At 36.9% G+C, this 25,233-nt stretch overlaps 1 protein-coding gene across 2 annotated transcripts in view; it reads right to left on the bottom strand.

The window, feature by feature from the left end:
• Window positions 1–25,233, bottom strand: part of LOC105227074 (solute carrier family 22 member 15) — a 36,116-nt gene that overhangs the window by 4,603 nt on the left and 6,280 nt on the right. The window contains exons 1-3 of one of the 2 annotated variants that reach the window (XM_029550552.2): window positions 9,832–10,164; window positions 1,871–2,252; window positions 1,538–1,805 (exon numbers count right to left, since the gene is read on the bottom strand). In XM_029550552.2, the coding sequence (XP_029406412.2) occupies window positions 1,538–1,805; window positions 1,871–2,252; window positions 9,832–10,149 (968 nt within the window). In that variant the 5' untranslated portion in view covers window positions 10,150–10,164. Of the gene's footprint in view, window positions 1–1,537; window positions 1,806–1,870; window positions 2,253–9,831; window positions 10,165–25,233 lie in introns of those variants that run through there. The other variant, XM_011206244.4, reaches the window with a different exon arrangement.

Raw genomic sequence — 25,233 nt, 5'->3', positions numbered from 1 at the left:
AAAAGTCAACTATCGGTACCGGGGTCCGCATATTCGGTACCTAATGGCTTTAAAAGTTTTGGTTATATTTGGACAATTTGACGTCATAAGGTGGCATACCTCACTGTACCTCTGGCGTATTTAGTTATAAGTACTATTTTCATGCTACCGGTAGGAGTTCTTATAATATATGCTTTGACAAATTTGGTTGTTGTAGCTTAAGTGATTTTGGAGTTAAGTACACTAATCTTATTAGAGAACGGTGCCAGACCCACTTTTTAAATTTTATTTGTCCCGGATAATTCGTTCCCCTGTGCCAAATTAGAGTTCTATATCTTAATTTTGTGCGTAGTTATGGGTCTGAATAAGTTTTCGGCTAATGGCATTTTGTGGGCGTGGCACTGGTTCAATTACGCATTCTAAGAACTCGTCATTTCCATTTTACCAAGGAATATTATATCAAGTTTCATCAAATATCTACAGTTTTACTCAATTTACAGCTAGTATGGACGAACGGACGGACAGACAGCCATCCGTACTTGAACTCGTTCCGTCATCCTGATAATTTTATATACATAACCCTTAATCGTTAGGAGAACAAAACTAATATACTCTGTAGCAACAGGTTGCAAGTGAATAAATACGATTGCGAAAGCAAAATATGGTTGGAATGCTGAAATCATTAACCATGAGTAAAGCAAACGGTACATCCGTAGGGCGGCATAAGGCGCTATTGTTGGCTGACGACCCCGATTGAGGTGAAATGAAATTGATTTTAATTTCAATAAAGTGATTTTCGTTGCATAAACCGAAGGGTCGATTGCAAGGAATTTGAAGGAAAATGTCAACATGAATTACATACATGTACATATGTACACATATACATACGATACTATGTGCAGGCATGAATACTTAATGGGCACATTCCGAGTTAGTCAAGCGCATAAAAAAGGTTAAAATGGCTGACGAAAAAGGGATAAGGCCAGCTTGATAACAAATAAGTGGCCTGTGAGTATGCGATTTGAGGCCGAGGTATGCACAGAAATTAATTTTGCATTAACAGGATAACAATACTTAATCGCGGGCCATATACATGTATATGTATATAATGGCATATATATAATACGAGTATAATATATTATATACATAAATGCAGACGTGTTATTATTATAGGCTATAGTAGTTCAAGGCTTCGACAAGTGAGCAGCTTCCTGAAGGGAAGATCTACATATATCTCAAAAACTGAGGAACTGAGGACGCACAATTGGACATTGCTATATCAACTCAGCTCGTCAAGCTGCTCATTTAGATATATATTTTATACTCAGAGTGTATATATTTTTTTGAGTCCGAGCAAGTAGTAATAGAGAGCTAGGTCCGAATGTGACTCGATCCAGAACTCGAGATGGCCATAAGTCTGAATATACTGAATGGAGCTGAATTTTTAGAAATGCCAGTCTTCGGATAAATTTTATCCTTGCTTAAAGGGCCCATGAAAATATGGTAAGAACTATTACTTCTTTTTATATCGTCAAATTTGTGCAGCCACTTCACTTACCACATCGGCAACATGCATAACCAAGGTAGAGTAATCGCCAATTGCAGATTCCGCCAGTCCCGAACAAAATATGCTATAACAGCCATGAGAATGTACGAAATCGGAACTGGCAAAATATTTAAAATGCCCGTTATGGTACGCCATTTGCCAGAAACCAACTCAACGACGAGAACGAAGCTAACCACAGTCACCGTCATGGAGGCAAAACCGGCAAACACACGCATCGACATGCACATAGCCAAATTGACGGAGTAAGCAATTAAAGTGCCTGGAGGGAAGAAAAAATTTCATATTTTAAAACCGTTCTACGAAAATTCCATAAGATTTACTTACCGGAAACAATTTGTACTAAAACGAAACCCATCAGCGTATGTTTGCGACCGAAACGATCGGAGATCCAGCCGCTCGACACACTGCCCACCGCTGCGCCGGCCAAGAAGCACATTTCCACCACACTCACCATGTACTCACGACCGCAAACCAAGCCAAACTCTTCAATTACCGAGCGCGCGCTACCGTCTTCACGGGAGAATTCAAAATTGTTGCATTTTATTAGTTGCGCGGTCTCAGCGGTGTCAGCGGTTTCAGTTAGCAGCGAGTAATTTAAATTTAGTATAGAGCAAGCGCCAGCAGGTTGGCTTAGATTGCGCCACAGCGATACATCCATATCGGGTGCAGTATCAGGGCGTGCGCACCAGTAGACCTTGGCGATGGTCTAGTTGGGTGATATATTTAAATAAGTGGTAATTTTAGTTTATTATTTACAAATAAATAATTGTCAAAGATATTTATATAAATACTATGATTAGTTTATAACATGGTGTTGCCACTGCTTCGATTTATTTAAATTTAAGTGTAGTTTCGTAGCCGTCAATTTGATTTATGGCTTTTCATGGACTACCGGTGGGGATATGTGTGAGAATTTCTGGCACAAACAATAGAAAATTATACATAATTACGATGGTTGTTTCAGATGTCAAGTCGGCAGTTAAAAGTTTTTAATTCATATGGTTATTATACTTTTCTAAAATAAATCTGACAGAAAATCTACGAAAGACACTTATAAAGGTATAACTATGTAGATTAGATAGTGGTTTTTTTCCAATCAGAACTCTTTAAGAGAGCGTTGTGCTATCAAACAACGATGGAGTCATGTATTGAAGTTTATTCAAGTATCAGAACGGATTCTGATTATTTTACATATATCTCAAGCAACTCATGAATTCTGGTCTTAGACCAAGTCTGGGTTGTCAAAAAACATTCTTTTAAAGGTGAGCTAAAGTAAAAAGGCGGACTATCCTTCCCCAGGGTTAGACATTGGGATTGGGCCACGCACCGCCACGCAAAAAACGCCCCCAATGAAAAAGTTTAAACAGTCTTGGATGAGAGATCCCCCTTTTGATGATGACAATGCCAAACAAATTAAGGATTACGATTTGGGGGCATGCACCTGGAATGTCCAGTCCCTTGATTGGGAAGGTGCCGCTGCCTAGCTGGTTGATGTCCTCGTTAGAGTGAAGGCTGACATCACCGCCGTCCAAGAAATGCGATGGACGGGACAAGGACTGAGACGAATAGGCCATATAAAGGAGCGCAGATTTGGTGTGAGATTCGTGGTGGGGACAGACTCCACCGTCGAGACCTGGCATATACCCCGGTGGACGAACGTCTGGCCACAATCATCTTCAAAGCAAAGTTCTTCAACATATCGCTGATTTGCTCCAAATAATAAATAACTTTTCATTAGAATACATTAATTTAATGGTTTTATCCGTTCACCCTCGTACAATGAGACATATAAGTACCTACAATTATATCATAACCAGTCATAAATTTTAGTATTCTACAAACACAAGCCGACCAGCTGTATGGAAATTTCAGTAACAATACGTTGACGTACTCTAAAAAAATTCATTCACATGTCAAACTCTGGCTTAGATGCACGCTGGAGTGCCAACGTCAGTCAAAGTATGACAAACACTTCACGCGCACTTAGATAGGCAAGTAAGTCTGCTGCTAATTTTATGCAAGGTATTGCGAATATATATAATAATGAATATATTTAAAGCTGTTTGAAATAAAATTAAAACAAAATCACATATGTACTCACAAATGGCAAGAACGTGACCCGTTGAGCACAATAGGTATTTGCAATTAGTTTAGCATAGATAAATAAACAAATAAATTCACTTAATTAACAAAAACCAGAACCAATTTTCCCAGCTGGCATTGACATTTCGCACTGTAGAGCAGAGTGAGTAGCACGTACTTAGCGCTAACATCGATTTAACAGCGCTGTAGAAGCAGCTCACAGTTGTCGCAAACGGTTTTTATCTGATTCGGTGTTCGTGTAAACAAAACAGTTTGTGTTGAAGGGGGGAAATTCAGAGTGCAAAGCGGTATTCTATTCTGATATGAGTAATAAAGTTTTGCTGGAAGAATTTGTTCTCAAGGAAAATTGCTGATGAGCTTCCGAGATAAGTAGTATTAGAATAATGAAGTGTAGCAGACTGAAGAATTGAGAATATACTTCAGCTGGATTTGTGGGTATTCCTTAATATTTTCGTAGGAAAAATAATTATTATGCATCATTCGATTTTACTAGATTTTATTAATTAATATGGGAAAATTATTTTCTTCCGCTAAAGAAATGATGTAAAAAATATAGAAACCAGTAGGCACCTCTATAATTAAAGTTGGAATTAGTTAATTTTTTATAACTAAATTTGTTAGATATTAATTTATGTATTATTATCTAATTATTTTAGAAATTATAATACAATCGATAAAATGGATTTGTTGGTTTCTAAGCTGATAAGCTGATGTAGAACTTGGATGATGGAAAAACAAAAACTGAAAAATGGATTTTTGGCAGACACTTTTAAAAAAAAATTAAAATTTCCGTAAAAATTTCGCGAAATTTTGTTTTTCAAATAGTTGTAATCGAGAAAATCCTTCATCCAAGTCACAAAGAATTGTATTTCAAAGACCTGTGTAAAAATGCATGAAGATTTTGTTTATGCTGGAGAAGTTATGAGGGGAACACTTCTCCAGCCTGCTCAACGGCAGTGAAAGTGTAACATCAGGAGATGGCGAACCAGATTCCCCAATCGATGCCGATGGAATAGATGTTCCATTACCCTACTGTGATGAGGTTCGAATAGCAATTACCCAACTAGATAAGCGAAGCATATGGGTCTTGCTGTGGCGAGGACAAGACGAAATATCTCCTGTCATCAAACAGTCATCGCACTCGCGACTTGTCTCGCAGTCACTATTGACAGTTATAGCTTCGAAGTCGTAGATAACTTCGTCTACTAACCTTGAAATCCTACGCATAATCTCTGTTGTCAACAGGTGCTACTTTGGACTGAGTAACAAACTCTGCACTGAAACAAGATGTTTTTTTAACTTCTTAACATATTTGGGATTGCTACGCATATCATTAATCAAGTTGATATGAAAAATGTTTAAACCGATTGAAAAATGATATTGTTTATGTAAATATTTCCATTGCCCTGCTTACTACAATTACATTTAACCTCCATAAGGCGACTACAACTAGACTTACTCGAAGGTGCTTGCCACTAAACTTTAACTGGAGTGTGTAACCAAACTAGACACTCAAATTCATATTCATGCTTATGAGGTAATTGAATCCACACACGCATATCCGTCCCAACTGACTGGAAGTGGCGAAATACCAGTTCAAAGTCAAACCGAAAAGCCAAGCGCACTAACTAACGCAACCAAATACAAAGTGAGCGAAAAACAAAACCAAAACAAAAAAGCTTAAAAGCAGTATAAATTAGCAATAAACCGCTTTACAGCCATGACTATTGCAAACGGGCAACGCCACTGGGTCTAACAGACAACTTTTACTCGCTTTTACAAAAACAACAACGAGAAAAACTCACTTTCATTTCGCGCAGCCGCGATGAGTTTGCCGTTAACACCGACTTGAACTTGAAAATGCTTCCGAAAAAACAACACTTAAGTATTAAATAGATTGCAACAATAAAAAAGGGGGAAAAAGTGAATGAAACAGCAATAAAAAATTAAAAAACCAACTACAACAAATATATTAAGGTATTACTTCATCACAATGAGTGATCGCCTGCTACTTGACACTAACGCGGATTACTCATACGCACCAGCTGACTTGCCAAACACGCGCACATACATATGTATATGCTGTTGTAAAACCCTCACTCGTTTGTCTACAACGAAATGTAGTATTTAAAATAATATAGTTTAAGCAAAAACACGTCTTTAATTGCGGTTAATAACCTGCTGACAGCTTAATTACAGCAACAACAAATTACATGACATTATCTTCTCAACTACGTAAATTTACAACGCTTGGCGTCCAGCTATTTGCTGACGTCGTTTCATTAGTTTGATGATCAGAGTTTAGATATAAATCAAAGGTTGTAACGACAACAACAAAACGGTGACAGTTATCGTAAAACTTGCCGGCAAAATGCTGATTGGAGAAGATGTGGTGAGACTTGGGTTCAGAAATTATGAGAACATTGGACTATTGGCTTCATAACTTCATGAAAGAGACCAATTTTTAGATTAACAAGAAAAATCGTTAACTTCGGCTGCATCAAATTTTAATACCCTTAACAGGTGCAGTTCTTTTAGCATAAAATAGTATAATTAGTATTTGCTTTAAATTTGATCGGCCAATTTGAATGGCAGCTACATGCTATAGTGGTTTGACCTGAAAAATCGTTCAGAGATTAAAACGCTTCTTTGGAATATAATGTAGGTCAAATTTCGGGAAGATATCTTATAAAATAAAAAAGTTTTCCGTACAAGGACTTAATTTTGATCGATCAGTTCGTATGACAACTATATGATATAGTCCTCGAATTTCAAAAATTTGTTCGAAGAGTGTAGTGTTGCTTAGAAAAATATTTTATATAAAATGTTGTGAAGATATTTTCTAAATTAAAACAGTTTTCCATACAATGACTTCATTTTGATCGATCAGTTTGTCGAATATCTTCGCGCAAACAACGCATGACACTTAAATGGTATTCCTTGTTGATAATTTGGCCGGTCGAGTTCGGAGTTCACCACATCTCGATAATCGAAGAAAACTGTCAACATACCTTTGATTTTTGACTTGCTTTGACGTGTTTTTTCGTCTGCGGCTCACTTTTGCCACGATATTCGCCCATCGCCTGTTTCCGGGTCGTAAGCACAGATTCAAGACTCAGCACTAGTAATAATGCGCTTCACACGTTCTAGGTAATTTATTCTCAAATTTCGTTCATTACTTCAGCTACTTCCAAAGTATAATCGTTGTTCAGACAATAATTTTATTACCTTTAATTACTATCATATCCACGTGTCTAGTGCGCTTTAAACGATTTTTAGAAATTCTTTATTAGCTCAAACCTTTACTTAATTCGTTGGGGATTCACATAAAAAGAGGGAATTGAAGTCAAACGTCGATATATACATATGTATATCTATGAATAGTGGTACTTATTGCTTTGAGTAAACCGAATTGCAATAATTTGTAGAAATTTTTTTCTTGAGAAACAAATTAAAAAAAGAAATAAATTTATGAGCCACCCTGTGCTGAGGTACATATTTAATTGTACATCGCCGAAAAAGCTTTTTTCTTTAATTTTGAGTTTTTTATAGTACTTTTGTGGTTTTTGATAATTTCGTTATTTTTCATTTGAGTTTTTCTCTCTGGTCGCCATGGCATGGTTTTTCGCATATTTACATAAACTTTGTGGCTTTGGTGTTAACGACTTATTTTCCAACATGTTTTTCAACATTTAATGAGTGTTATTAAACCTTGGAAAAATTTCTGAATGGGTACACATTAACGACTATTTGCATTTTCGTAATTTTTTGTAACTGATATTTTCTAAAAAAAAGTTTATGTTTTTGGTGGCAAACGCTGGATGGCCTTTACCACTTTTTCCATACCCAAAGAGAGCATTGGCGGAGTTGGAACCTATTCTGGAGGGTTTATATAATATATAATAGATTTTTATTATTCGAAAGTGCTTTCTCTGAGCTTTTATTTTATTATAACGTGGGTTGTAACTCAAGCAATAAAAAGTTGAGTATTTATTTAACGGTATATTTAGGAATAATCTCCGCTCAGTTTTTTTTTTTTCAAATTAAAAGTTTCAAGTTACAAATTTGTTTTAGACTCAATGCTATTTATGTAAAACAAGCTAGCATAGCGAGCTTTTAAAGTTTTTTACGATTGGTACATTAGGGTGGGGCATATATGTACGATATACGGAGTCTTATTGGCATAAAATATGTATAAAAAGAAATAAATAAGAATACAACTCTTGGTTTGCTAATAATAGAATTGCGTAGTGTTATTTAGAGTTTTTGAAAAATATATTTTCCAGATCCACCCTAATCAGGGAGACGGTGGCAAAAGTTGTTTTAATGAAAAAGTAAAATAAAAATTATTATAATTTCTATGAGATATGAGATGGTATTATTAAAAAAAAATTGGACGAGTTGCCATCTGATTGTAAAGAATTCTAAATTTCATATTGGAAAAAATTTATGAAGAATTTGCACTTGGGTTTTTGCTGAACTCTACATGTAAGCTAAGCTGAAATGGGTTTGCCGTATTTATTAGAATTCTATTGCTATTATAATATTAAAAATTTAAATTGGTTTACATGAATTTTATTAAATTTTCAGATATGTTGTAAAAGTCTTGATTGATTCTCAGTGGAAATGTGTTAAATAATTTGATAATCTTACTAAAAATACGAAAAAAAACATTTTTCTTTAGTTTAATACGCGTACTGTATTATTCAATTTATTTAATGGCGTATACATTTTTAAGCAGGTGGCATCACTTCGCAATAATATTTTAGAGTGTAACTCTTATTAAGCCGCAAGGGTTTTAGGATAATTAAAAATTAAAATTATATGTCCTACAAATTTATATAATTGAAAAATTTTAATTAGGTGGCAACCCTACTGAACTTTTTTTCAATTTCTTTATGGCAAAGAAATTTTCAAATAAGGTGGTAACCCTCTTGAAAAATATTTTTATTTTAATTCTTCAGTTTGTCATTTTCCGCATTTTTATCTGTATCTAACAATCTTTTATATATCCTGCCAATTTAAATCAGTAAATTTGAATTAGGTAGTAATCGTTTCGAAATTTTTGATATATGTTAAAACAGTCTTCAGTTTCCCATTTTCCTCATTTTTTTGTTATCTTACCATTTTTTTCTTAATATTTATAATATAGTAAATTTTTCAAATAAAGTGGCAACTCATCGAATAAAATTTTTATTTTAACTCATTTTATTATTTTCCTCATTATTTTCTTTACTTCACAATTGTTTATTTTTTATATTCGGACAAATGGCAACCTCATAATATAATTTTTACAGTAAAAGCAGGGTATTTCACCGAAAAGTAGAAAAAGTCATCGATTCGCTTCGAAACAAAAAAATAGATAGAGATTTTTGTTGCAAATATTTTATATTTCCTACGAATTTTAATCAGTAAAAAATTGGAATTAAGTGGCAACCCTATCGAAAAATTTTCAGCTTTATTAGCTCTTCTGTTTGCGTTTTCGTCATAATTTTTGTAATCTAACCAATTTTTAATATCTAATATTCGAACAAATAGCCACCCTATAATTCAATTTTGACACTAAGGGTAGTAGTATTTCACCGAAAAATAAAGTAAAATCCACAATTCGGTTCAAATAAAACAAAAAAATATGGTTACGATTTTTTGTTGCGTCACACAATTTCGTTGCAGTCATTTAATTTGATTGAGAAATACATAATTTATTTTGTCAATCACTTCACAAGCTCAATTTAATATTTTTTCAATTAAAAATTATTTAGCATCACCCTAGTGTTCCGCCTCACAGCACCCTAACATTTAATATACTTATTAATGCATTTGCCACGGTGAATTACGCTGTGAAGTGTTAGAATTTCAATTGGAGCTCGTGCAAATTCGCGCACATTAACAAAATATGTTTTAAACAAATATTTAGTTAAAACGCAAACAAATAATACAAAAATCATTACATGCAATTTATGCAATTCAAACGAAGCCTGTATTTACACAACAGCTAAAGCGATAAGCGATTAAAAAGCGTTTTATATGTTTTTTATAAAAAATCGAAAAATATTGTAATGGCTTTACTGGCGTTACGTCACGCACTCGGGCCAGCAAAATCTGCAGTTACTATATACATATGTATATTTATGTATGCCTGTTTGCATATGCATTTAAAATATATTATAAAATTCACTCACTTGAAAGACGAAGCAGAAAATGTGCATAGTGGAGGCACCTTGGAAAGCGGACAGCAAGCAGCACCAAAACACCTGCCAGCGACCGTTTTCACCGAGCATGCGCGCCAACGCCTCACCTTGCAGCCGCTCGAGTGCGTCATCGACGTCCACACAACGCTCATCCTGCTGCGGCTGTTGCGCAGCTAATATTTGGACTTTCGGTTGCGTAAGTTGTTGCGTTGCTTGTTGCTCACCGCACGCCACCGCCAAGCCAACGCCCAAGAAGGCCACGCGCTCCTCGTCGCCAGGCGCTGACTTTTTTGACTTTTTGTCTGACATTTTTGTTGTTTTATCTCGAAATTTTTGCGTTGCGTTGATCGCAGAAAATGTCACGAATGCGCAGTTACAGTAGTAGGAACCGTTACCAAACGCTTCTTAGAGATGTAGACAACTGTGCTCTGGGTGGCAATTGCGAAATGTTGCAACTGAATTTCATAGCAAAATTCTTGAAATGTATGTATATTTGTATGGGTTACATAGCTACAAATACATATACAAAGTATGCATGTATAAGCATATATGTATATATACATATACAAGTATACAAATGTACGTGTGTGTGTGTGCAATTTATTAGGCAGCAATTGTACAATCACTTTTTCGTAATTAAACATAAAGCAATTGCAACATTAGCAACAAAAACAATAATAATAAAAACAACAACAACAGCAAGCGCCATAATCGCATGCAACAGTAATGAAAATAATGGAAAAGTAAACAATAGCAACAAATTAACAAGTACAATAAAATTGCAGCATTTAATATAAGTACTTCAACACCTGGCCTGGTTACAACAAAAAATCGTCTACAACAAAAAGTGAAATAAGCATTAACAAAAAAAATCCAAATACAACAACTACTCACAGTGCCCGCGCTGCACTGCGGCGTTTATAGAAAAAATACTATCTCCCTGCCACGAGTGTCTATTGCACAGCACAAACACACACATATTTATATGTATGAGTGTATCTGTATCTGTCTTGCTGCCACAGCATCAGCAATCGGTGTGTGTAAATCTAGCATCTCATATTCTAGTTCCATTTATTTCTATATGTAAGTTAAGCTGTGAGTTCATTCATAATAGTTGTTGTTGTATTTTTTTTTTAATTTTTTATAATTTAATTCGTGGCGAAAAAACTCTACGTTATTCATTTTCATTAGCGCATATATAAATAACTGTTTTTTTTGCCTTTCATGTTTTTTTCTGCATCGAGCCTCGGTCTCAGACAAGTTTCTACGCGTCATGGAGCACTAAGATTAGTGCCCAGCGGTCACTAATATTGTATATAATATTTTATGCACAGAGAGGCTGCATTAGTCACGTGAGTGCACTGGAAAAAATTAGCGTTAAATTGAGTTGATACCGCTAAAGCGAGAATTTTATGAAATTAAAAAAAAAAAAAACAAGAAAATGCTATAATATTTAATACTCTTTTCGTGTGAATTTCTTATATTTAGTGGCTCATTAATTCAAACACAATTTTTTCTTGTGTAAAACATTTTGTGAAATTATATACTCTTCATTTTGATCCAATATCTATAGCCATCTTTCGGGCGAGACATAGATTCCACGCACAAAAAATTGTTGATCTTTACAAACAAGCAACTAGTCCAAGTGGTTTTTGACGTCTTTATTTGAGGTGAAGGTTCTATCATACAAAAAATTGTGTAGAGACCGAAACGAGTATTGGTACGAAGATGCCAAGTCGGGAAAATAAGGAAAAAATAAAAACATCACATTAAGGCTGCAAAAGCTTTTGGCCAGTTATCATATTTACATGAGGATAATCTTTTCTATTGACCAGCCTCTTCTGTGTGAGTGCATCGCTCAATTTGCCGATTGATAACAATACACTTCAGCATTAATTGTGGTATTGTCAAGCAAAAGCTCAAAAAACACGGTCTCTTCGGAATACCATCAATCAGACAACATAATTTTTGTTTGGTGCCTATCGGCCTTCGAAGTGCTAGAATTGGTACAACTTTTTTAGATCTTCACATTCACAGCGAAACTTTGAAATTAAATGTATACATTTTCGACAATTACCACCTCTTTAATGGAACATATATACCCTCTTATAGAGCGTAGTGTGTGAAAGACTGAAGAACCACCGTCAACAAACTGAGAACCTTATTAGTGTGGCTTCAAATCTGGAAAATCTGTAAATGAGAAGATTTTCAACATACGCCAATTCTTTGAAAAGACTCCAGAATGGAAGCCTTTGTTAGCTCGAAAAGGAACTACCTCTATGCCGCTGTGTCTGTATTTAGTATCCCCACAACACTTATAAGGCTGTCTAAGTTTACAAGGTACTTTACAAACTAAACAGGACTTTTTGGATCTACTGCCCCTCGGTGGCGCCATCTATATGTCGACGAAAATGAGCTTCGAACAAAGAGCCAATATTAAATTTTGTTTTAATATTGGTAAAACTTTTACCGAAACGTTTCAATTGATGAAAGAAGTTTATGGCGATGATTGCTTATCCCGTAGCAGAGTGCAACGTTTTCAAAGTGGTCGTGAGGACATAAATGACGATCAACATGTGGGCTAATCGAAATCCGTGATCACCGTGTTTGTTGCACGATAATGCGCCGTCTCATCGATCGACGCTTGTGACCGATTATTTGACCAAAAATCACATTTTAACCACTAACAACTCCCCGTATCCAACTGATATGGCACCGTGCGAATTCTTCCTTTTCGAAAAAATGCATTTGACCATGATAGAAAAGCGTTATGCAGACGTAGAGACCATTCAAAAGGCTTGCACCGGCATACTGGCAGCCATACCGCTCAACGAGCTGAAACACTCGTTCAACATGCTTTTGGGCCATGAAAAAAGTTGTATTGAAGCAGAAAGAGACTATTTTGAATAAAATAAATTGATTTTGCCAAAAAAACATTTGTTCTGTTTTTTAAGTCCTGTTTACTTTAAAACGCATCTTGTATGTAGCCTTATTATTTGCCTAAAAGCGCTTGTTTTGAGTGTCAACTGTCTAATTCTCAACATAAGCTGGCTGTTGCAGATGAAAGTACTTTAAAATAATATTCGTAGTTTTCGTTCGGACGTCCCTAGCTATACCAAAATTACCAAAAAGAACTTATGAAATTTAGTATGTATATACTGTGATCCAATTGAAAGGTGAATTTTTAATTTATATTTCGCGTGTTTTTCGAATCAGTAATTTTTTTTTCTGAAAGTTGGTAGTACTGTTAGGGACATCTATGCTGAATTTCACTTCAAATTATTCATTAGTATTTGAGATACACGCCGCTTTGTGAGACTCTAAAAGTAAATTCTTCGATTTTTACTATGTCTAAATTTATTGAACAAAGAAGTGTGGTAATGGACCATCTCTTACTTACATATCGTGCCGCATGGCATGCCTTTGAAGGAGATGGAACAAAATTCACCTTCCAATTTGATTTTAGAGTAGTTCTAGGGCTCATTAACCTGACAGCCTGATAGTAGGAAACAAATGGAGTGCACCGGCATATGGCATCCAGTAAAATTTTCTTTTTTGGATAAGAATCAATGCACTATGCGACGGTGAATTATCGTGGTGCAAAAATAAGGAATTGTCCTTTCCGGCCTTTTTTTACGCATAGCTTCAGACAGCCAACGCATAACACTCAAATAATATTCCTTGTTGACAGTTAGGCCGCTCAGAAGAAATTTGAAGGGCGCCATACCTCGATAATCGAATTAAACTGTCAACATACATAATCTTGATTTTTGATCTGCCATGACGTGGCCGACTGATCGTCTCTTTCCGTTCAAAAATATTTGGACGAATGAGTTTTTGTGCGAAACAGAGAATTGGTTTTGTGTTTTCAACCGATTGGGAGCAATTACTTGAATTTTCGGAACCAGAAGAACAAACTTGGGTCACTTGTAAAAAAAAAGTTGTTTGCGCAGAGATTTTTCTTTTTGTTCATCTCAATTTTTTCCATTCACGCCTTTACATAAATTTTAAAAAATACTTTCTAAAAATTATAAAAAATGTTTCTGATTCTTTTACAGTAGAAACTTGAATAAACCAGTTAGGTACGATTAGTTGGTATATTTTGTTGGAGAGTGTGCCTTAACTGTAAATTAAAGTGTTGCATTGGCCGAGATTAAATCCACTGCATGGTTCAAAGATTTCAATATTAAAACTAATATAGAATTATTTTTACAATATTATTATAATTGCATAGTAATTTAACGTAAAGTTATTGAAGTAGCGACAAGTAAATTGCAATAATGCCAACCAACAACAAAAGAGTATAAGAAGTATATACACTTACAAACACATTAATTTTCCTACACGTGTTTTTTTAATATCTTTCTTTAGAATTTCATAGTTAAGCCTTTAATTGAAAAGTTGACACTTCTTTCGAAAGTTTAATTTGTGGTTACGAGCTGTTCTGCATAAAATTATAATAAATGTATTGTAATTGGAAAGAGGTTCGCAGTTTTCTAATGAAATGCAATATGACGAAATTTTCATGTTGAGATTATTGACTCGCATAAAATCAATTAACGTGACCTGTTAGTTAGAAAAATCTCCAGCTATGATATGCTAGGATTGGAACATGGACTTCTTCTTCTTGCTTCCTGGAATTAAGAATCCGGAACTTTAAGTGTCAATCGTCATACAGCACTGGCAGGAACCCCTTATACTTACTAAGTACTTGTAATCTAGTTTCATGCTATATACTTGTAGACTGGGTATGGATGGTGTCTGTGTTCTTGAAAAGTTATAGTCGGTGTTTAAGAACTTATCAGATTAGATTAAATACTTTTATAGTACTATTTTTGCACCTATGTGAACTGCATCAGACTGAGTTACATTCCGGGTTCTGGAGACGAGTCAGAGTTATGTTCATCGCGAAGGCAAGGGCGTAAAGCCCATCAGTCTCTCCTCCGTCTTACTAAAAACTCTATAGAGACTGATCGACTGGTACTTAAGGAGGCGCATTCCTAGGAATTAGCTATGAGGAGCGCAACATGTTTACTGTAAAAGGAAGTCATTGGCTTGAGCACCCGTCTGCACCCGGTAGATACGAAGCAATATCTAGGGCACATTCTGGATACTTATGTTCACTCCCATCCACATCCAATCGTAGACATCGCCGGAAGAAGTATGGTTGCGTAAGTGGCAATAGGACTCAGAGAAGTTGGGCTTTCAAAAGAAAACGTAAAGAACACTTTTTGACTTACAGCGCGTTCAGCGTTGCGGACAATAGCGAAATCGCTGAAAATTCTAAAGCTAATGAGCTAGCAAGAAGAGGCACCCTAGAACAGCTATCGGTAGAATGGCAGTGCTCCTTTGAAGCCAAGCCAGCGGGGAGCCACCATCGGTACTTGCGGTGTAGCAAAAGTTTTTTGGCCCAAGATTGATCGCAGAGGATCTAGTGATTTCCTTGCCCTCAGTAAGGCTAGCCCCCACGATAATGCACCGTCAGATACTGCATTGCTTCTTCGTGAAAAAGTTTCGATTTTTCGAATTTTCAACCAACGTCGTACCGCAACCACCGCATTCGCCTAATTTAGCTCCGTCTGATTTCTGGCTTTCAGCAAACTCAAACGACCGCTCCGTTATCCCGTTTTGAGTCAATTGAAGACAGCAAACGTATCTCGCTAGGCGCATTGAAAGCTATTCCAGAAACTGACTTTTACAACTGATTCGAGGATTGGAAAAAACGTTGACACAAGTGTATTGAGGTCAAGGGGGATTATTTTGAAAGGGACGATATTGATTTCGAAGAATACATAAATTAAGGATTTTTGAATAACGAACAGTGTCTGACTATTTTTTGCTCATAGTAGTACATTAAAGTATTCGTAAGTTTAAAGTTTTACATTCCATGTTAAGTTACTTGAGACTTTTTGTACGTATGCCCATCATAAGCATAATAACATCGTTATAAATAGTAATTATATTACCTTGAAAGAAATTTGCATGTTCAGTGAAGCGTCTTCAAGTACTTAATACCATACTTAAAAATGATCAGGCAGGGCCTTATGCTCAAGCAAAAAATTCTTTAAAATTAGATGCAATTAATATTGCATGTGTGTCAACTTGCTTATACGAGTATATACATACATATGTAAGTACATATAACTCCGATCATAAAATACCCACATCAATTCATGATTAGTGTGATCAAGCACTGTAAGCGTTTACTTTTCATCATCGAGTAATTGCGTTACATCACTAATGGTTGTTGTTGTTGTGCGCATTTAACCCAGTAATAATCTGGCAAAACATGCTTGCGGCAACGGCACGCGACCGCAAATCACTTGTTGCAAACAAGCAAAAACAACAACACCAATAAAGAGAGGCGGCTTTTAACTGCACAATTGTTATTGTTGTTTTATTGTACTGTTAGAAATTAGTTACAAACTAAATATCTGCTAGTTAGTGAGACTTGAAGCGTTTGAGGCGTGCAGATAAGTGAGTGTGTGTTTTACGCTTTATTAGCTTCAACGCTTATTCTACTATGCGTGGCTAAGCTTTATTTTCAGCAAATTTCTCAAATGTTAGTGTTTATTTATTTATTTATAAATAACTAAATGCATGTATGTCCCTCTGTGTTTTGTAATTTCGAATGCGATTCACACTTGCGGAAACAAATTTTCAACGAATTTCGCTTAATTGCTGCGATTTCAAACGGCACTTCACATGCACCGATATTCTCAGGCGATTTTTGCAAATTGCCTCTAAACTCACTGATTTTCTGTGCTTTAATTATGTCATTAAGTTAAGTGTTAAAATTATGTTGATCACACTTGCTTGACACGGTGAAGATCATGCTGATAAGTATCGCAATTTATTGACGTGACAATTTTACGAAGTTTGCCTAAAATGTAAACAGTTTAATGATTCTAAAGTATAATCAGATAGCGACGTGAAAAGGCCAAAGGGGGCTTAGATTTTTTGGCGTTTATTCTCATTTAGAGTGTTTATTACGCTATTGTCCGAAATACCTTTGGGTTGGTAATGACTTGTATTTTGGAAGAAATATTCAACAAAATAGCAGAGTTATGGCATTGTTATATATAAATGGAAAATTTTTAGGGATGAGAGCAATTTTTTACAACACAACCAGAGCAATACAAATTTTTTGTTGACTGACGATAAGTGGGGAGAATATATCTCACCGTGGAGCAAAACATCACGCCTGTATTTAGCCAGTTTATTGTTGCGACTCATCTGAAAACAGCTGTACAGTCGACTGCTCTTTACCTTCGGTCTCACACGCGTAAGTCCACGATCATCTCACGGTGCCATAAACGTGTATCGAAGCACCGCTATCGTATTATTTTAACATTTCTCTTGAACAATCGGCCTTTTTCTGGGCGATTGATAAATTATGGGATCATTCATTCAATATTAAATGAATGCTGAGCCCACTACCAATACCCATAGTCGTCTGAATTTGAGGATATTTGTCTTGAGGATCTTGCAATGCCAGTTTGGGGACAGCATCAAAAATTTTCGGCTCAATAATTGATTTTCGACGACCTTCACGAGACTTGTTTTGGAGTATAATCCCTTGATTGAATGGACCACACCATCGATAAGGCCTGGTCCAAAGAATGATACCTGAAAAAAATTCTGAATACCTACATTATTTACTTTATAATAAGGCAATCGTTTTTTTCTTTCTTCCTTTAACTAATTGCCTACTATAAATTTTGGTAGATTTAAAAAAATTCAATATGGGTATTTTTTCTTAAATACTTCTTCCAGATCAGTCGATTGGTTATTTGAAATTAGAGGTCGCCTGCAGCACTTTTAGACTTACTTATATGTTTATAAATAGGAACAACAATAATACAACCATAACCATGGAGGAATCATAATTCAGAACATATCAGAGATTTTTTGTCAGATCTTTTAAGACTTATGTACGTCTTTCTTTGCTAGAATTTGAACGGTATATGTATTTTGGCATAATAACTTTGAGATTAATCATATAGAGTACGTATACAGTTATCAATCATTAACTCACTTCGCTGATATTTGTTCAAATATTTGTATATATAGTACATATTTCTGCCAGATATGTATACTATATGAATTTTTTTTTTATGGCCAAATTAATTGATCGTGTGATAACAATGTAAATAATAATTAGCGTGCTACTCATACGTTGTTTGCTTGGGGATCTCTTTAGAAATGAAACATGTTTGCGTACGCCAGCTAACATATAGTACATTCTCACGTACATTTTCGGTTAATTATATTCTTATACATACATATATATTTTTTTGAGGACAACAACCTTCATTAGCATTTACCGGCAAAAATTCTAATTTGTAAACAACAATTATAAATAACTTTCGCTTTTCATTGACAAATATCATTTCTGCCTGGGTAAACGTGTAACGGTTTATATTAAAACGTATCGGTAAAATTAGGGTAATAGCCGAGTGTCTCGTACGAATCATTGAACACTCTGTCATTCAATATTTTTTTCAAGTTCAACGCACATACGTTTGATTTTTATAAATTTTTAATTGAGAGTTTATGTATTGTATATCTAGATTTCTAAAGATCGAAAAAAATGCCATTTCATAGCATAAAAAAAATGCAGACTTCTAAATTCACATACGCCAGATAATTAAAATAATCCGTCTTTGTATTTATACATATTTATACTTTTGTTATCAAATTTAATTTGTGTCTGTGCTTTTGAATGACTAAGTAATTGCCGTGTAAATGCTAGTAAGCGTATCTTGATTAGAGTCGATAGCAGTAGCGTATATATAGAGATTGAGATAGCTGTACTTTAAGTAATGTATTTTAGAGATATAGAAATTTTTATTACGATGACTAATACTGCCCAAATTTTAGCCGGTTTAAACCAGGAGTTTTGTATTTTATCTGCGTACGGAAATTGGCGTGTGCAGCTGAATCTTGATTTTGGAACGAAAATCACGTAGTGATATCAATATTCACTTGAATGATCTACGTCATGACCCTTCACGTCTGATTGCGTTCGTCAAAAATTGATTTAGCGAGTTTTAACAAGGTCAGTTTTCGATTAGCCGCGGTCAGATGCACCGAAAATGGATACTACCAAGGTGAGGTGACGAAACTTCTTGATCTCTTATTGGCAGACCGTCGGTTGAAAGTGCGTAAAATAATAAGACAATTTAATGATTGCAAAAATTCATGAATTGGGTTTCGAATTGCTTCATCCCATACCAATTTGGTTTATGGCGGATTTATCAGGTATGTAGAATAAATCGTGGGGTTTCTTGATCACGTATACGAAAAGTTACGACCATTTATAATAAAGAACTACAAGAGTCAAAATAACTGAAGAAGTTTTTCATACTTGCTCCTCCCGCTTTCAACACCACAATCGTTGGGCTATCAGCTCACGAAGATTTTTTAAGACTACGTATTACTCCATTTTGTGGCCCTTAATTTGCTTATATCTGTATATCAAATATTTTCGATCATCGATTTTGTATGGATTTGAAAGTATGAAGAATTAGATAAATAAGACTACATGTTTCATATGTGTTCAAAAGCTTAATTGAGAATTTATCTGGATGTTTGTTAGCAGTTAATTGTAAGTGTAATTCATAACTAGGAAGCGCTTGCGAAACTTATGTGAGTTGGAATAGTTTTGTTTTTCCGGAAATAAGATACCTATGTAAAAGCAGAAAGCTGTTCACTATTTAAATATTTTCTGATTAATTTGCAACATCTGTTCGTGTTGTTCTGGAGCCTTTATATGTATATTCACAAGTTGTTAACATACCTATGTGTACAAACAGGCATACTTCTTCTTCTTAATTGGCGTAGACACCGCTTACGCGATTATAGCCGAGTTAACAACCGCGCGCCAGTCGTTTCTTCTTTTCGCTACGTGGCGCCAATTGGATATTCCAAGCGAAGCCAGGTCCTTCTCCACTTGGTCCTTCCAACGGAGTGGAGGTCTTCCTCTTCCTCTGCTTCCCCCGGCGGGTACTGCGTCGAATACTTTCAGAGCTGGAGTGTTTTCATCCATCCGGACAACATGACCTAGCCAGCGTAGCCGCTGTCTTTTAATTCGCTGAACTATGTCAATGTCGTCGTATATCTCGTACAGCTCATCGTTCCATCGAATGCGATATTCGCCGTGGCCAACGCGCAAAGGACCATAAATCTTTCGCAGAATTTTTCTCTCGAAAACTCGCAACGTCGACTCATCCGCTGTTGACATCGTCCAAGCCTCTGCACCATATAGCAGGACGGGGATTATGAGAGACTTATAGAGTTTGGTTTTTGTCTGTCGAGAGAGGACTTTGCTTCTCAATTGCCTACTCAGTCCGAAGTAGCACCTGTTGGCAAGAGTTATCCTGCGTTGGATTTCTAGGCTGACATTGTTGGTGGTGTTTACGCTGGTTCCAAGATAGACGAAATTATCTACAACTTCAAAGTTATGACTGTCAACAGTGACGTGAGTGCCAAGTCGCGAGTGCGACGACTGTTTGTTTGATGACAGGAGATATTTCGTCTTGCCCTCGTTCACTGCCAGACCCATTCGTTTTGCTTCCTTGTCCAGTCTGGAGAAAGCAGAACTAACGGCGCGGTGTTGAGGCCGATGATATCAATATCATCGGCATACGCCAGCAGCTGTACACTCTTATAGAAGATTGTACCCGCTCGATTAAGTTCTGCAGCTCGAACTATTTTCTCCAGCAGCAGATTGAAAAAGTCGCACGATAGGGAGTCGCCTTGTCTGAAACCTCGTTTGGTATCGAACGGCTCGGAGAGGTTCATCCCGATTCTGACGGAGCTTCTGGTGCCGCTCAACGTCAGTTTACACAGCCGTATCAGTTTTGCGGGGATACCAAATTCAGACATCGCGGCATAAAGGCAGCCCCTTTTCGTGCTGTCGAAAGCAGCTTTGAAATCGACGAAGAGGTGGTGTGTGTCGATTCTCCTTTCACGGGTCTTTTCCAAGATTTGGCGCATGGTGAATATCTGGTCAGTTGTTGATTTGCCAGGTCTAAAGCCACACTGATAAGGTCCAATCAGTTCGTTGACGGTGGGCTTTAATCTTTCACACAATACGCTCGATAGAACCTTATATGCGATGTTGAGGAGGCTAATCCCACGGTAGTTGGCGCAGATTGTGGGGTCTCCTTTTTTATGGATTGGGCATAGCACACTTAAATTCCAGTCGTTGGGCATGCTTTCGTCCGACCATATTTTACAAAGAAGCTGATGCATGCTCCTTATCAGTTCTTCGCCGCCGTGTTTGAATAGCTCGGCCGGCAATCCATCGGCCCCTGCCGCTTTGTTGTTCTTCAGGCGGGTGATTGCTATTCGAACTTCTTCATGGTCGGGTAATGGAACGTCTGCTCCATCGTCATCGATTGGGGAATCGGGTTCGCCTTCTCCCGGTGTTGTGCTTTCACTGCCATTCAGCAGGCTGGAGAAGTGTTCCCTCCATAATTTAAGTATGCTCTGGGCATCGGTAACTAGATCACCTTTGGGGTTTCTACAACAGTATGCTCCGGTCTTGAAACCTTCTGTAAGCCGCCGCATCTTTTCGTAGAATTTTCGAGCATTACCCCTGTCGGCCAGCTTATCGAGCTGTTCATACTCACGCATTTCGGCCTCTTTCTTCTTCTGTCTGCAAATGCGTCTCGCTTCCCTCTTCAACTCTCGGTATCTATCCCATCCCGCACGTGTTGTGGTCGATCGTAACGTTGCGAGGTAGGCAGCCTGTTTTCTCTCCGCTGCGACACGGCACTCCTCGTCGTACCAGCTGTTCTTTTGCACTTTCCGAAAACCAATGGTTTCGGTTGCAGCTGTACGTAAGGAGTTTGAAATGCCGTCCCACAGTTCCCTTATACCGAATTGTTGATGAGTGCTCTCAGAGAGCAGGAGTGCAAGCCGAGTAGAAAAACGTTCGGCTGTCTGTTGTGATTGCAGCTTCTCGACGTCGAACCTTCCTTGTGTTTGTTGGCGTGCGTTTTTTGCTGCACAGAGGCGGGTGCGAATTTTGGCTGCAACAATATAGTGGTCCGAGTCGATGTTAGGACCTCGGAGCGCACGCACATCTAAAACATTGGAGACGTGTCTTCCGTCTATCACAACATGATCGATCTGGTGAGCTTGATGTATCTTATTATGCTGGAATCTAGTACTACAGATAACCATATTTCGGGCCCCGGCGAAGTCGATCAGCCTCAACCCATTTGGGGATGTTTCGTCGTGGAGGCTGAATTTACCGACCGTAGTGCCAAAGATACCTTCTTTGCCCACCCTGGCGTTAAAGTCGCCAAGCACGATTTTGACATCGTGGCGGGGCATCTCTCATAAGTGCGCTCCAAGCACTCATAAAAGGCATCTTTGGTCACATCGTCCTTCTCTTCCGTCGGGGCGTGGGCGCAAATCAGCGATATGTTGAAGAACCTCGCTTTGATGCGAATTGTGGCTAGACGTTCATTCACCGCAGTGAATGATAGTACTCGGCGACGGAGTCTCTCTCCCACCACGAATCCAACACCAAACTTGCGCTCCTTTATATGGCCACTGTAGTAAATGTCACAAGGACCTACTCGTCTCTGTCCTTGTCGCGTTCATCGCATTTGTTGGTCGGCGGTGATGTCAGCCTTTTATTTCGTGAGGAAATCAACCAGCTGAGCAGCGCCACCTTCCCAACTAAGAGACCGGACATTCTAGGTGCATGCCCTCAATTCGTTGTCCTTATTTCATTTGCCATGGTCGTCATCAAAAGGGGGTCTCTCATCCGAGGCTTGTTGTTAATATTCGCTGGGGGTGTTTTTTTTACGTGGCGGGTCCCAAACCCAGCGCACAACCCTATGCAGGGGATGTTTCGCCTTCTCACGTTAGCTCGCCTTCAAACGGATGTTCTTAGGCTACCCAGAGGATACTTGGTCAAAGACCGGAAGTCGTGAGCTGCTTGAGTCATATGCAAAAGAATCGTTTCTGGCCACTCCCAAGTGAATGGCGATCAGAGAACTTTCCTCACTTGCGTGAACTTCTACACATGACTCCATCCATCAAACAGGCATACACACCCTAAATAATTGCAAACGGAAAGGAGTAGACACAAGTGCTCTTTCGGCATTGAATCTCATGATTGATGGCTATTAACTAGCTTAGCTGTATTAACTGGTTCCTCACCTGTTCAAAAAGAAAAAAGTGTATTTATGTTTCTAACCAGAAACCTTTATGTCGATCATGATATAGCGCTATGCCACATATGTTTGTATATACGTTTACATATATGTCTATATAGAAGCTTGTATATATGCACCTATTGCTGCTTTGTTCCCCGAGAGCTTTGCGCAGCGACAAGCTTTCAAGTGATCCTTTTATGGTTTTTTTTACTGCGATCACGTTTATCTCTATAAGTCGTGGCAAGCACTTATTCGCTAAGTATTTGGTCTGATTGCAGGTTATTTAAATATTTAAAATTTGCAGAAGTTAATACGTGCTCCATTAAAATATAATATTATACCTAGTTGCAAACCACATGCAGGTATTTATGCGCTTTTTAATTGCTAATAATTTTAATTGAGGGAATTCAAATAATTCTTTGGGTGTGTCAAAGTTACAAGGTGGGAAAATTCATAGGCAAACAACTGTTCAATACAATATGGAAATATTTATATTGTGCTGGTTGTAAACCTTGGTGGTGAATAGTGAACTGTTTCTTAATTGATTATATATTTATTTTATTGATATTTATTTGCATAAAATACAAGATATATTTTAACTTGATTTATGATTTCTGGTTCATATAAAATGTTCTGCATTTCCTTGTAGTGAAATCGGTCTGTAGAGGAGTGTTAAACGAATGCTTATGAGAACCCTGACCAAAATATATCCTTGCCTGCTGTAGTTAAGCGGAAGACATATGTGCATATGTTATCTTGCAGGTTGAAACATCGTGGCCTTTTTAAAATATACATATATAAAGGAAATAGCTAATATAGTCTTTATTAAGAGTTGAGAAGAAAATACAACACGCTCGAGTCTTTTAAAACTTCACTTTACAAAATTATTAGATTTATAAAAAAACTGAATCCAAAAAAAGCGCCAGAACATGGAAAAACATATTACCCCAAAGATGTTTCCAATTTCAGGGAAAAAGACGCAGATTATTCTAATTGATAAACCTGGGGAAAAATAACACAACCGAAAATACCCAAAAAACCTTGGTAAAGAAAGAAGTAGAGGGCAGCAGAATGAAATATATGTTTATCTAAACTCTGAGATCACCCAAACCTTTTGGCTAATGCCTTAGTACATTACTGCGATCAAACGTGCCTTAAAAGAAGAGATTTGCCTGCATACTAAAAGGAACGTATCACCAAAACAGTTCAGTCAGTTCCCTGAGCTTGTCAACTTTTTAAACAGATTAAAGATTTTATAACTTATTGTTAGGCTTTAAAAGCAAAAAGCAAGTCCAATAAATAAAGAAATATTGAAAAAAACAAATATTTCGATAACCTTACTTTAACGCTAATCTTAAATCATTATACCCTGAACAGGAAGTTGCCACGAAATTGTAGCACCGACCCACTGAAATTTTGCACACGACCTGTTCTCTCTAAGAAGCTGTTCACTGTCGGCAATGGTGCAATCTCCAAAGGAATTCTTAAGGCCGCTTACGTTTTTGCTTGTTTTCCTTTCTAGAAAAATCACTAGGTTCCTTGGTTACCAATATATGGACTTTCAGAACAAACAATTTTCCAAATTATTACTCCTTTTGGCGCAGTGCCTGTCTAACATACATGCATACATAAAGCCAGTTTAGATACCACAATATTCTTTTTGTCAAGAAATTGGTTTTATTACCACTCAAAATTCTAAATTAACCACTTATTAATGGCTTTACTCATACTTAAGTATTTTATTCAAAATACTACTTTCAAATGTTAATGTAGGTATGTAAATTAATTTTGTACAAGCGAAAAAAAAATATAAAATATGTGTAGACATGGCTCAACAAGTTTAGGCATGCAAAATTTTCCTTTTCGTAAAACTGGTAAATAGGCGCATTTAATGCAAAAGCATGGCGCGGAGCCTTCATACTAAGTATATGTGTTGCACTAACTGCATCTATTAAACATAGTATTACAGGTGAATGGGAAAAAAGTTATATCTCTGTCCCCACTAATTATCGTTTTTGCCTTTATTGGTCAGATAAATGCATTCAAATGGCCCATCTCAAGTACATACTCATCTCGTACATGACTCCGCACGTAGTAGCTTAATGTGGTCAAGGGTATTCGCCCATAAAAAATCTTAGTACGCAAAACAAACCTCAGAAGAAGGTATTTGTCGTGCGTCTCTTCTCTGTTTATGCAATGTCTTGCTGTTACT

Source organism: Bactrocera dorsalis, chromosome 2, assembly GCF_023373825.1.
Source record: "Bactrocera dorsalis isolate Fly_Bdor chromosome 2, ASM2337382v1, whole genome shotgun sequence".
Lineage (NCBI taxonomy): Eukaryota > Metazoa > Arthropoda > Insecta > Diptera > Tephritidae > Bactrocera > Bactrocera dorsalis.
This window is presented reverse-complemented; position numbering and strand designations above follow the sequence as displayed.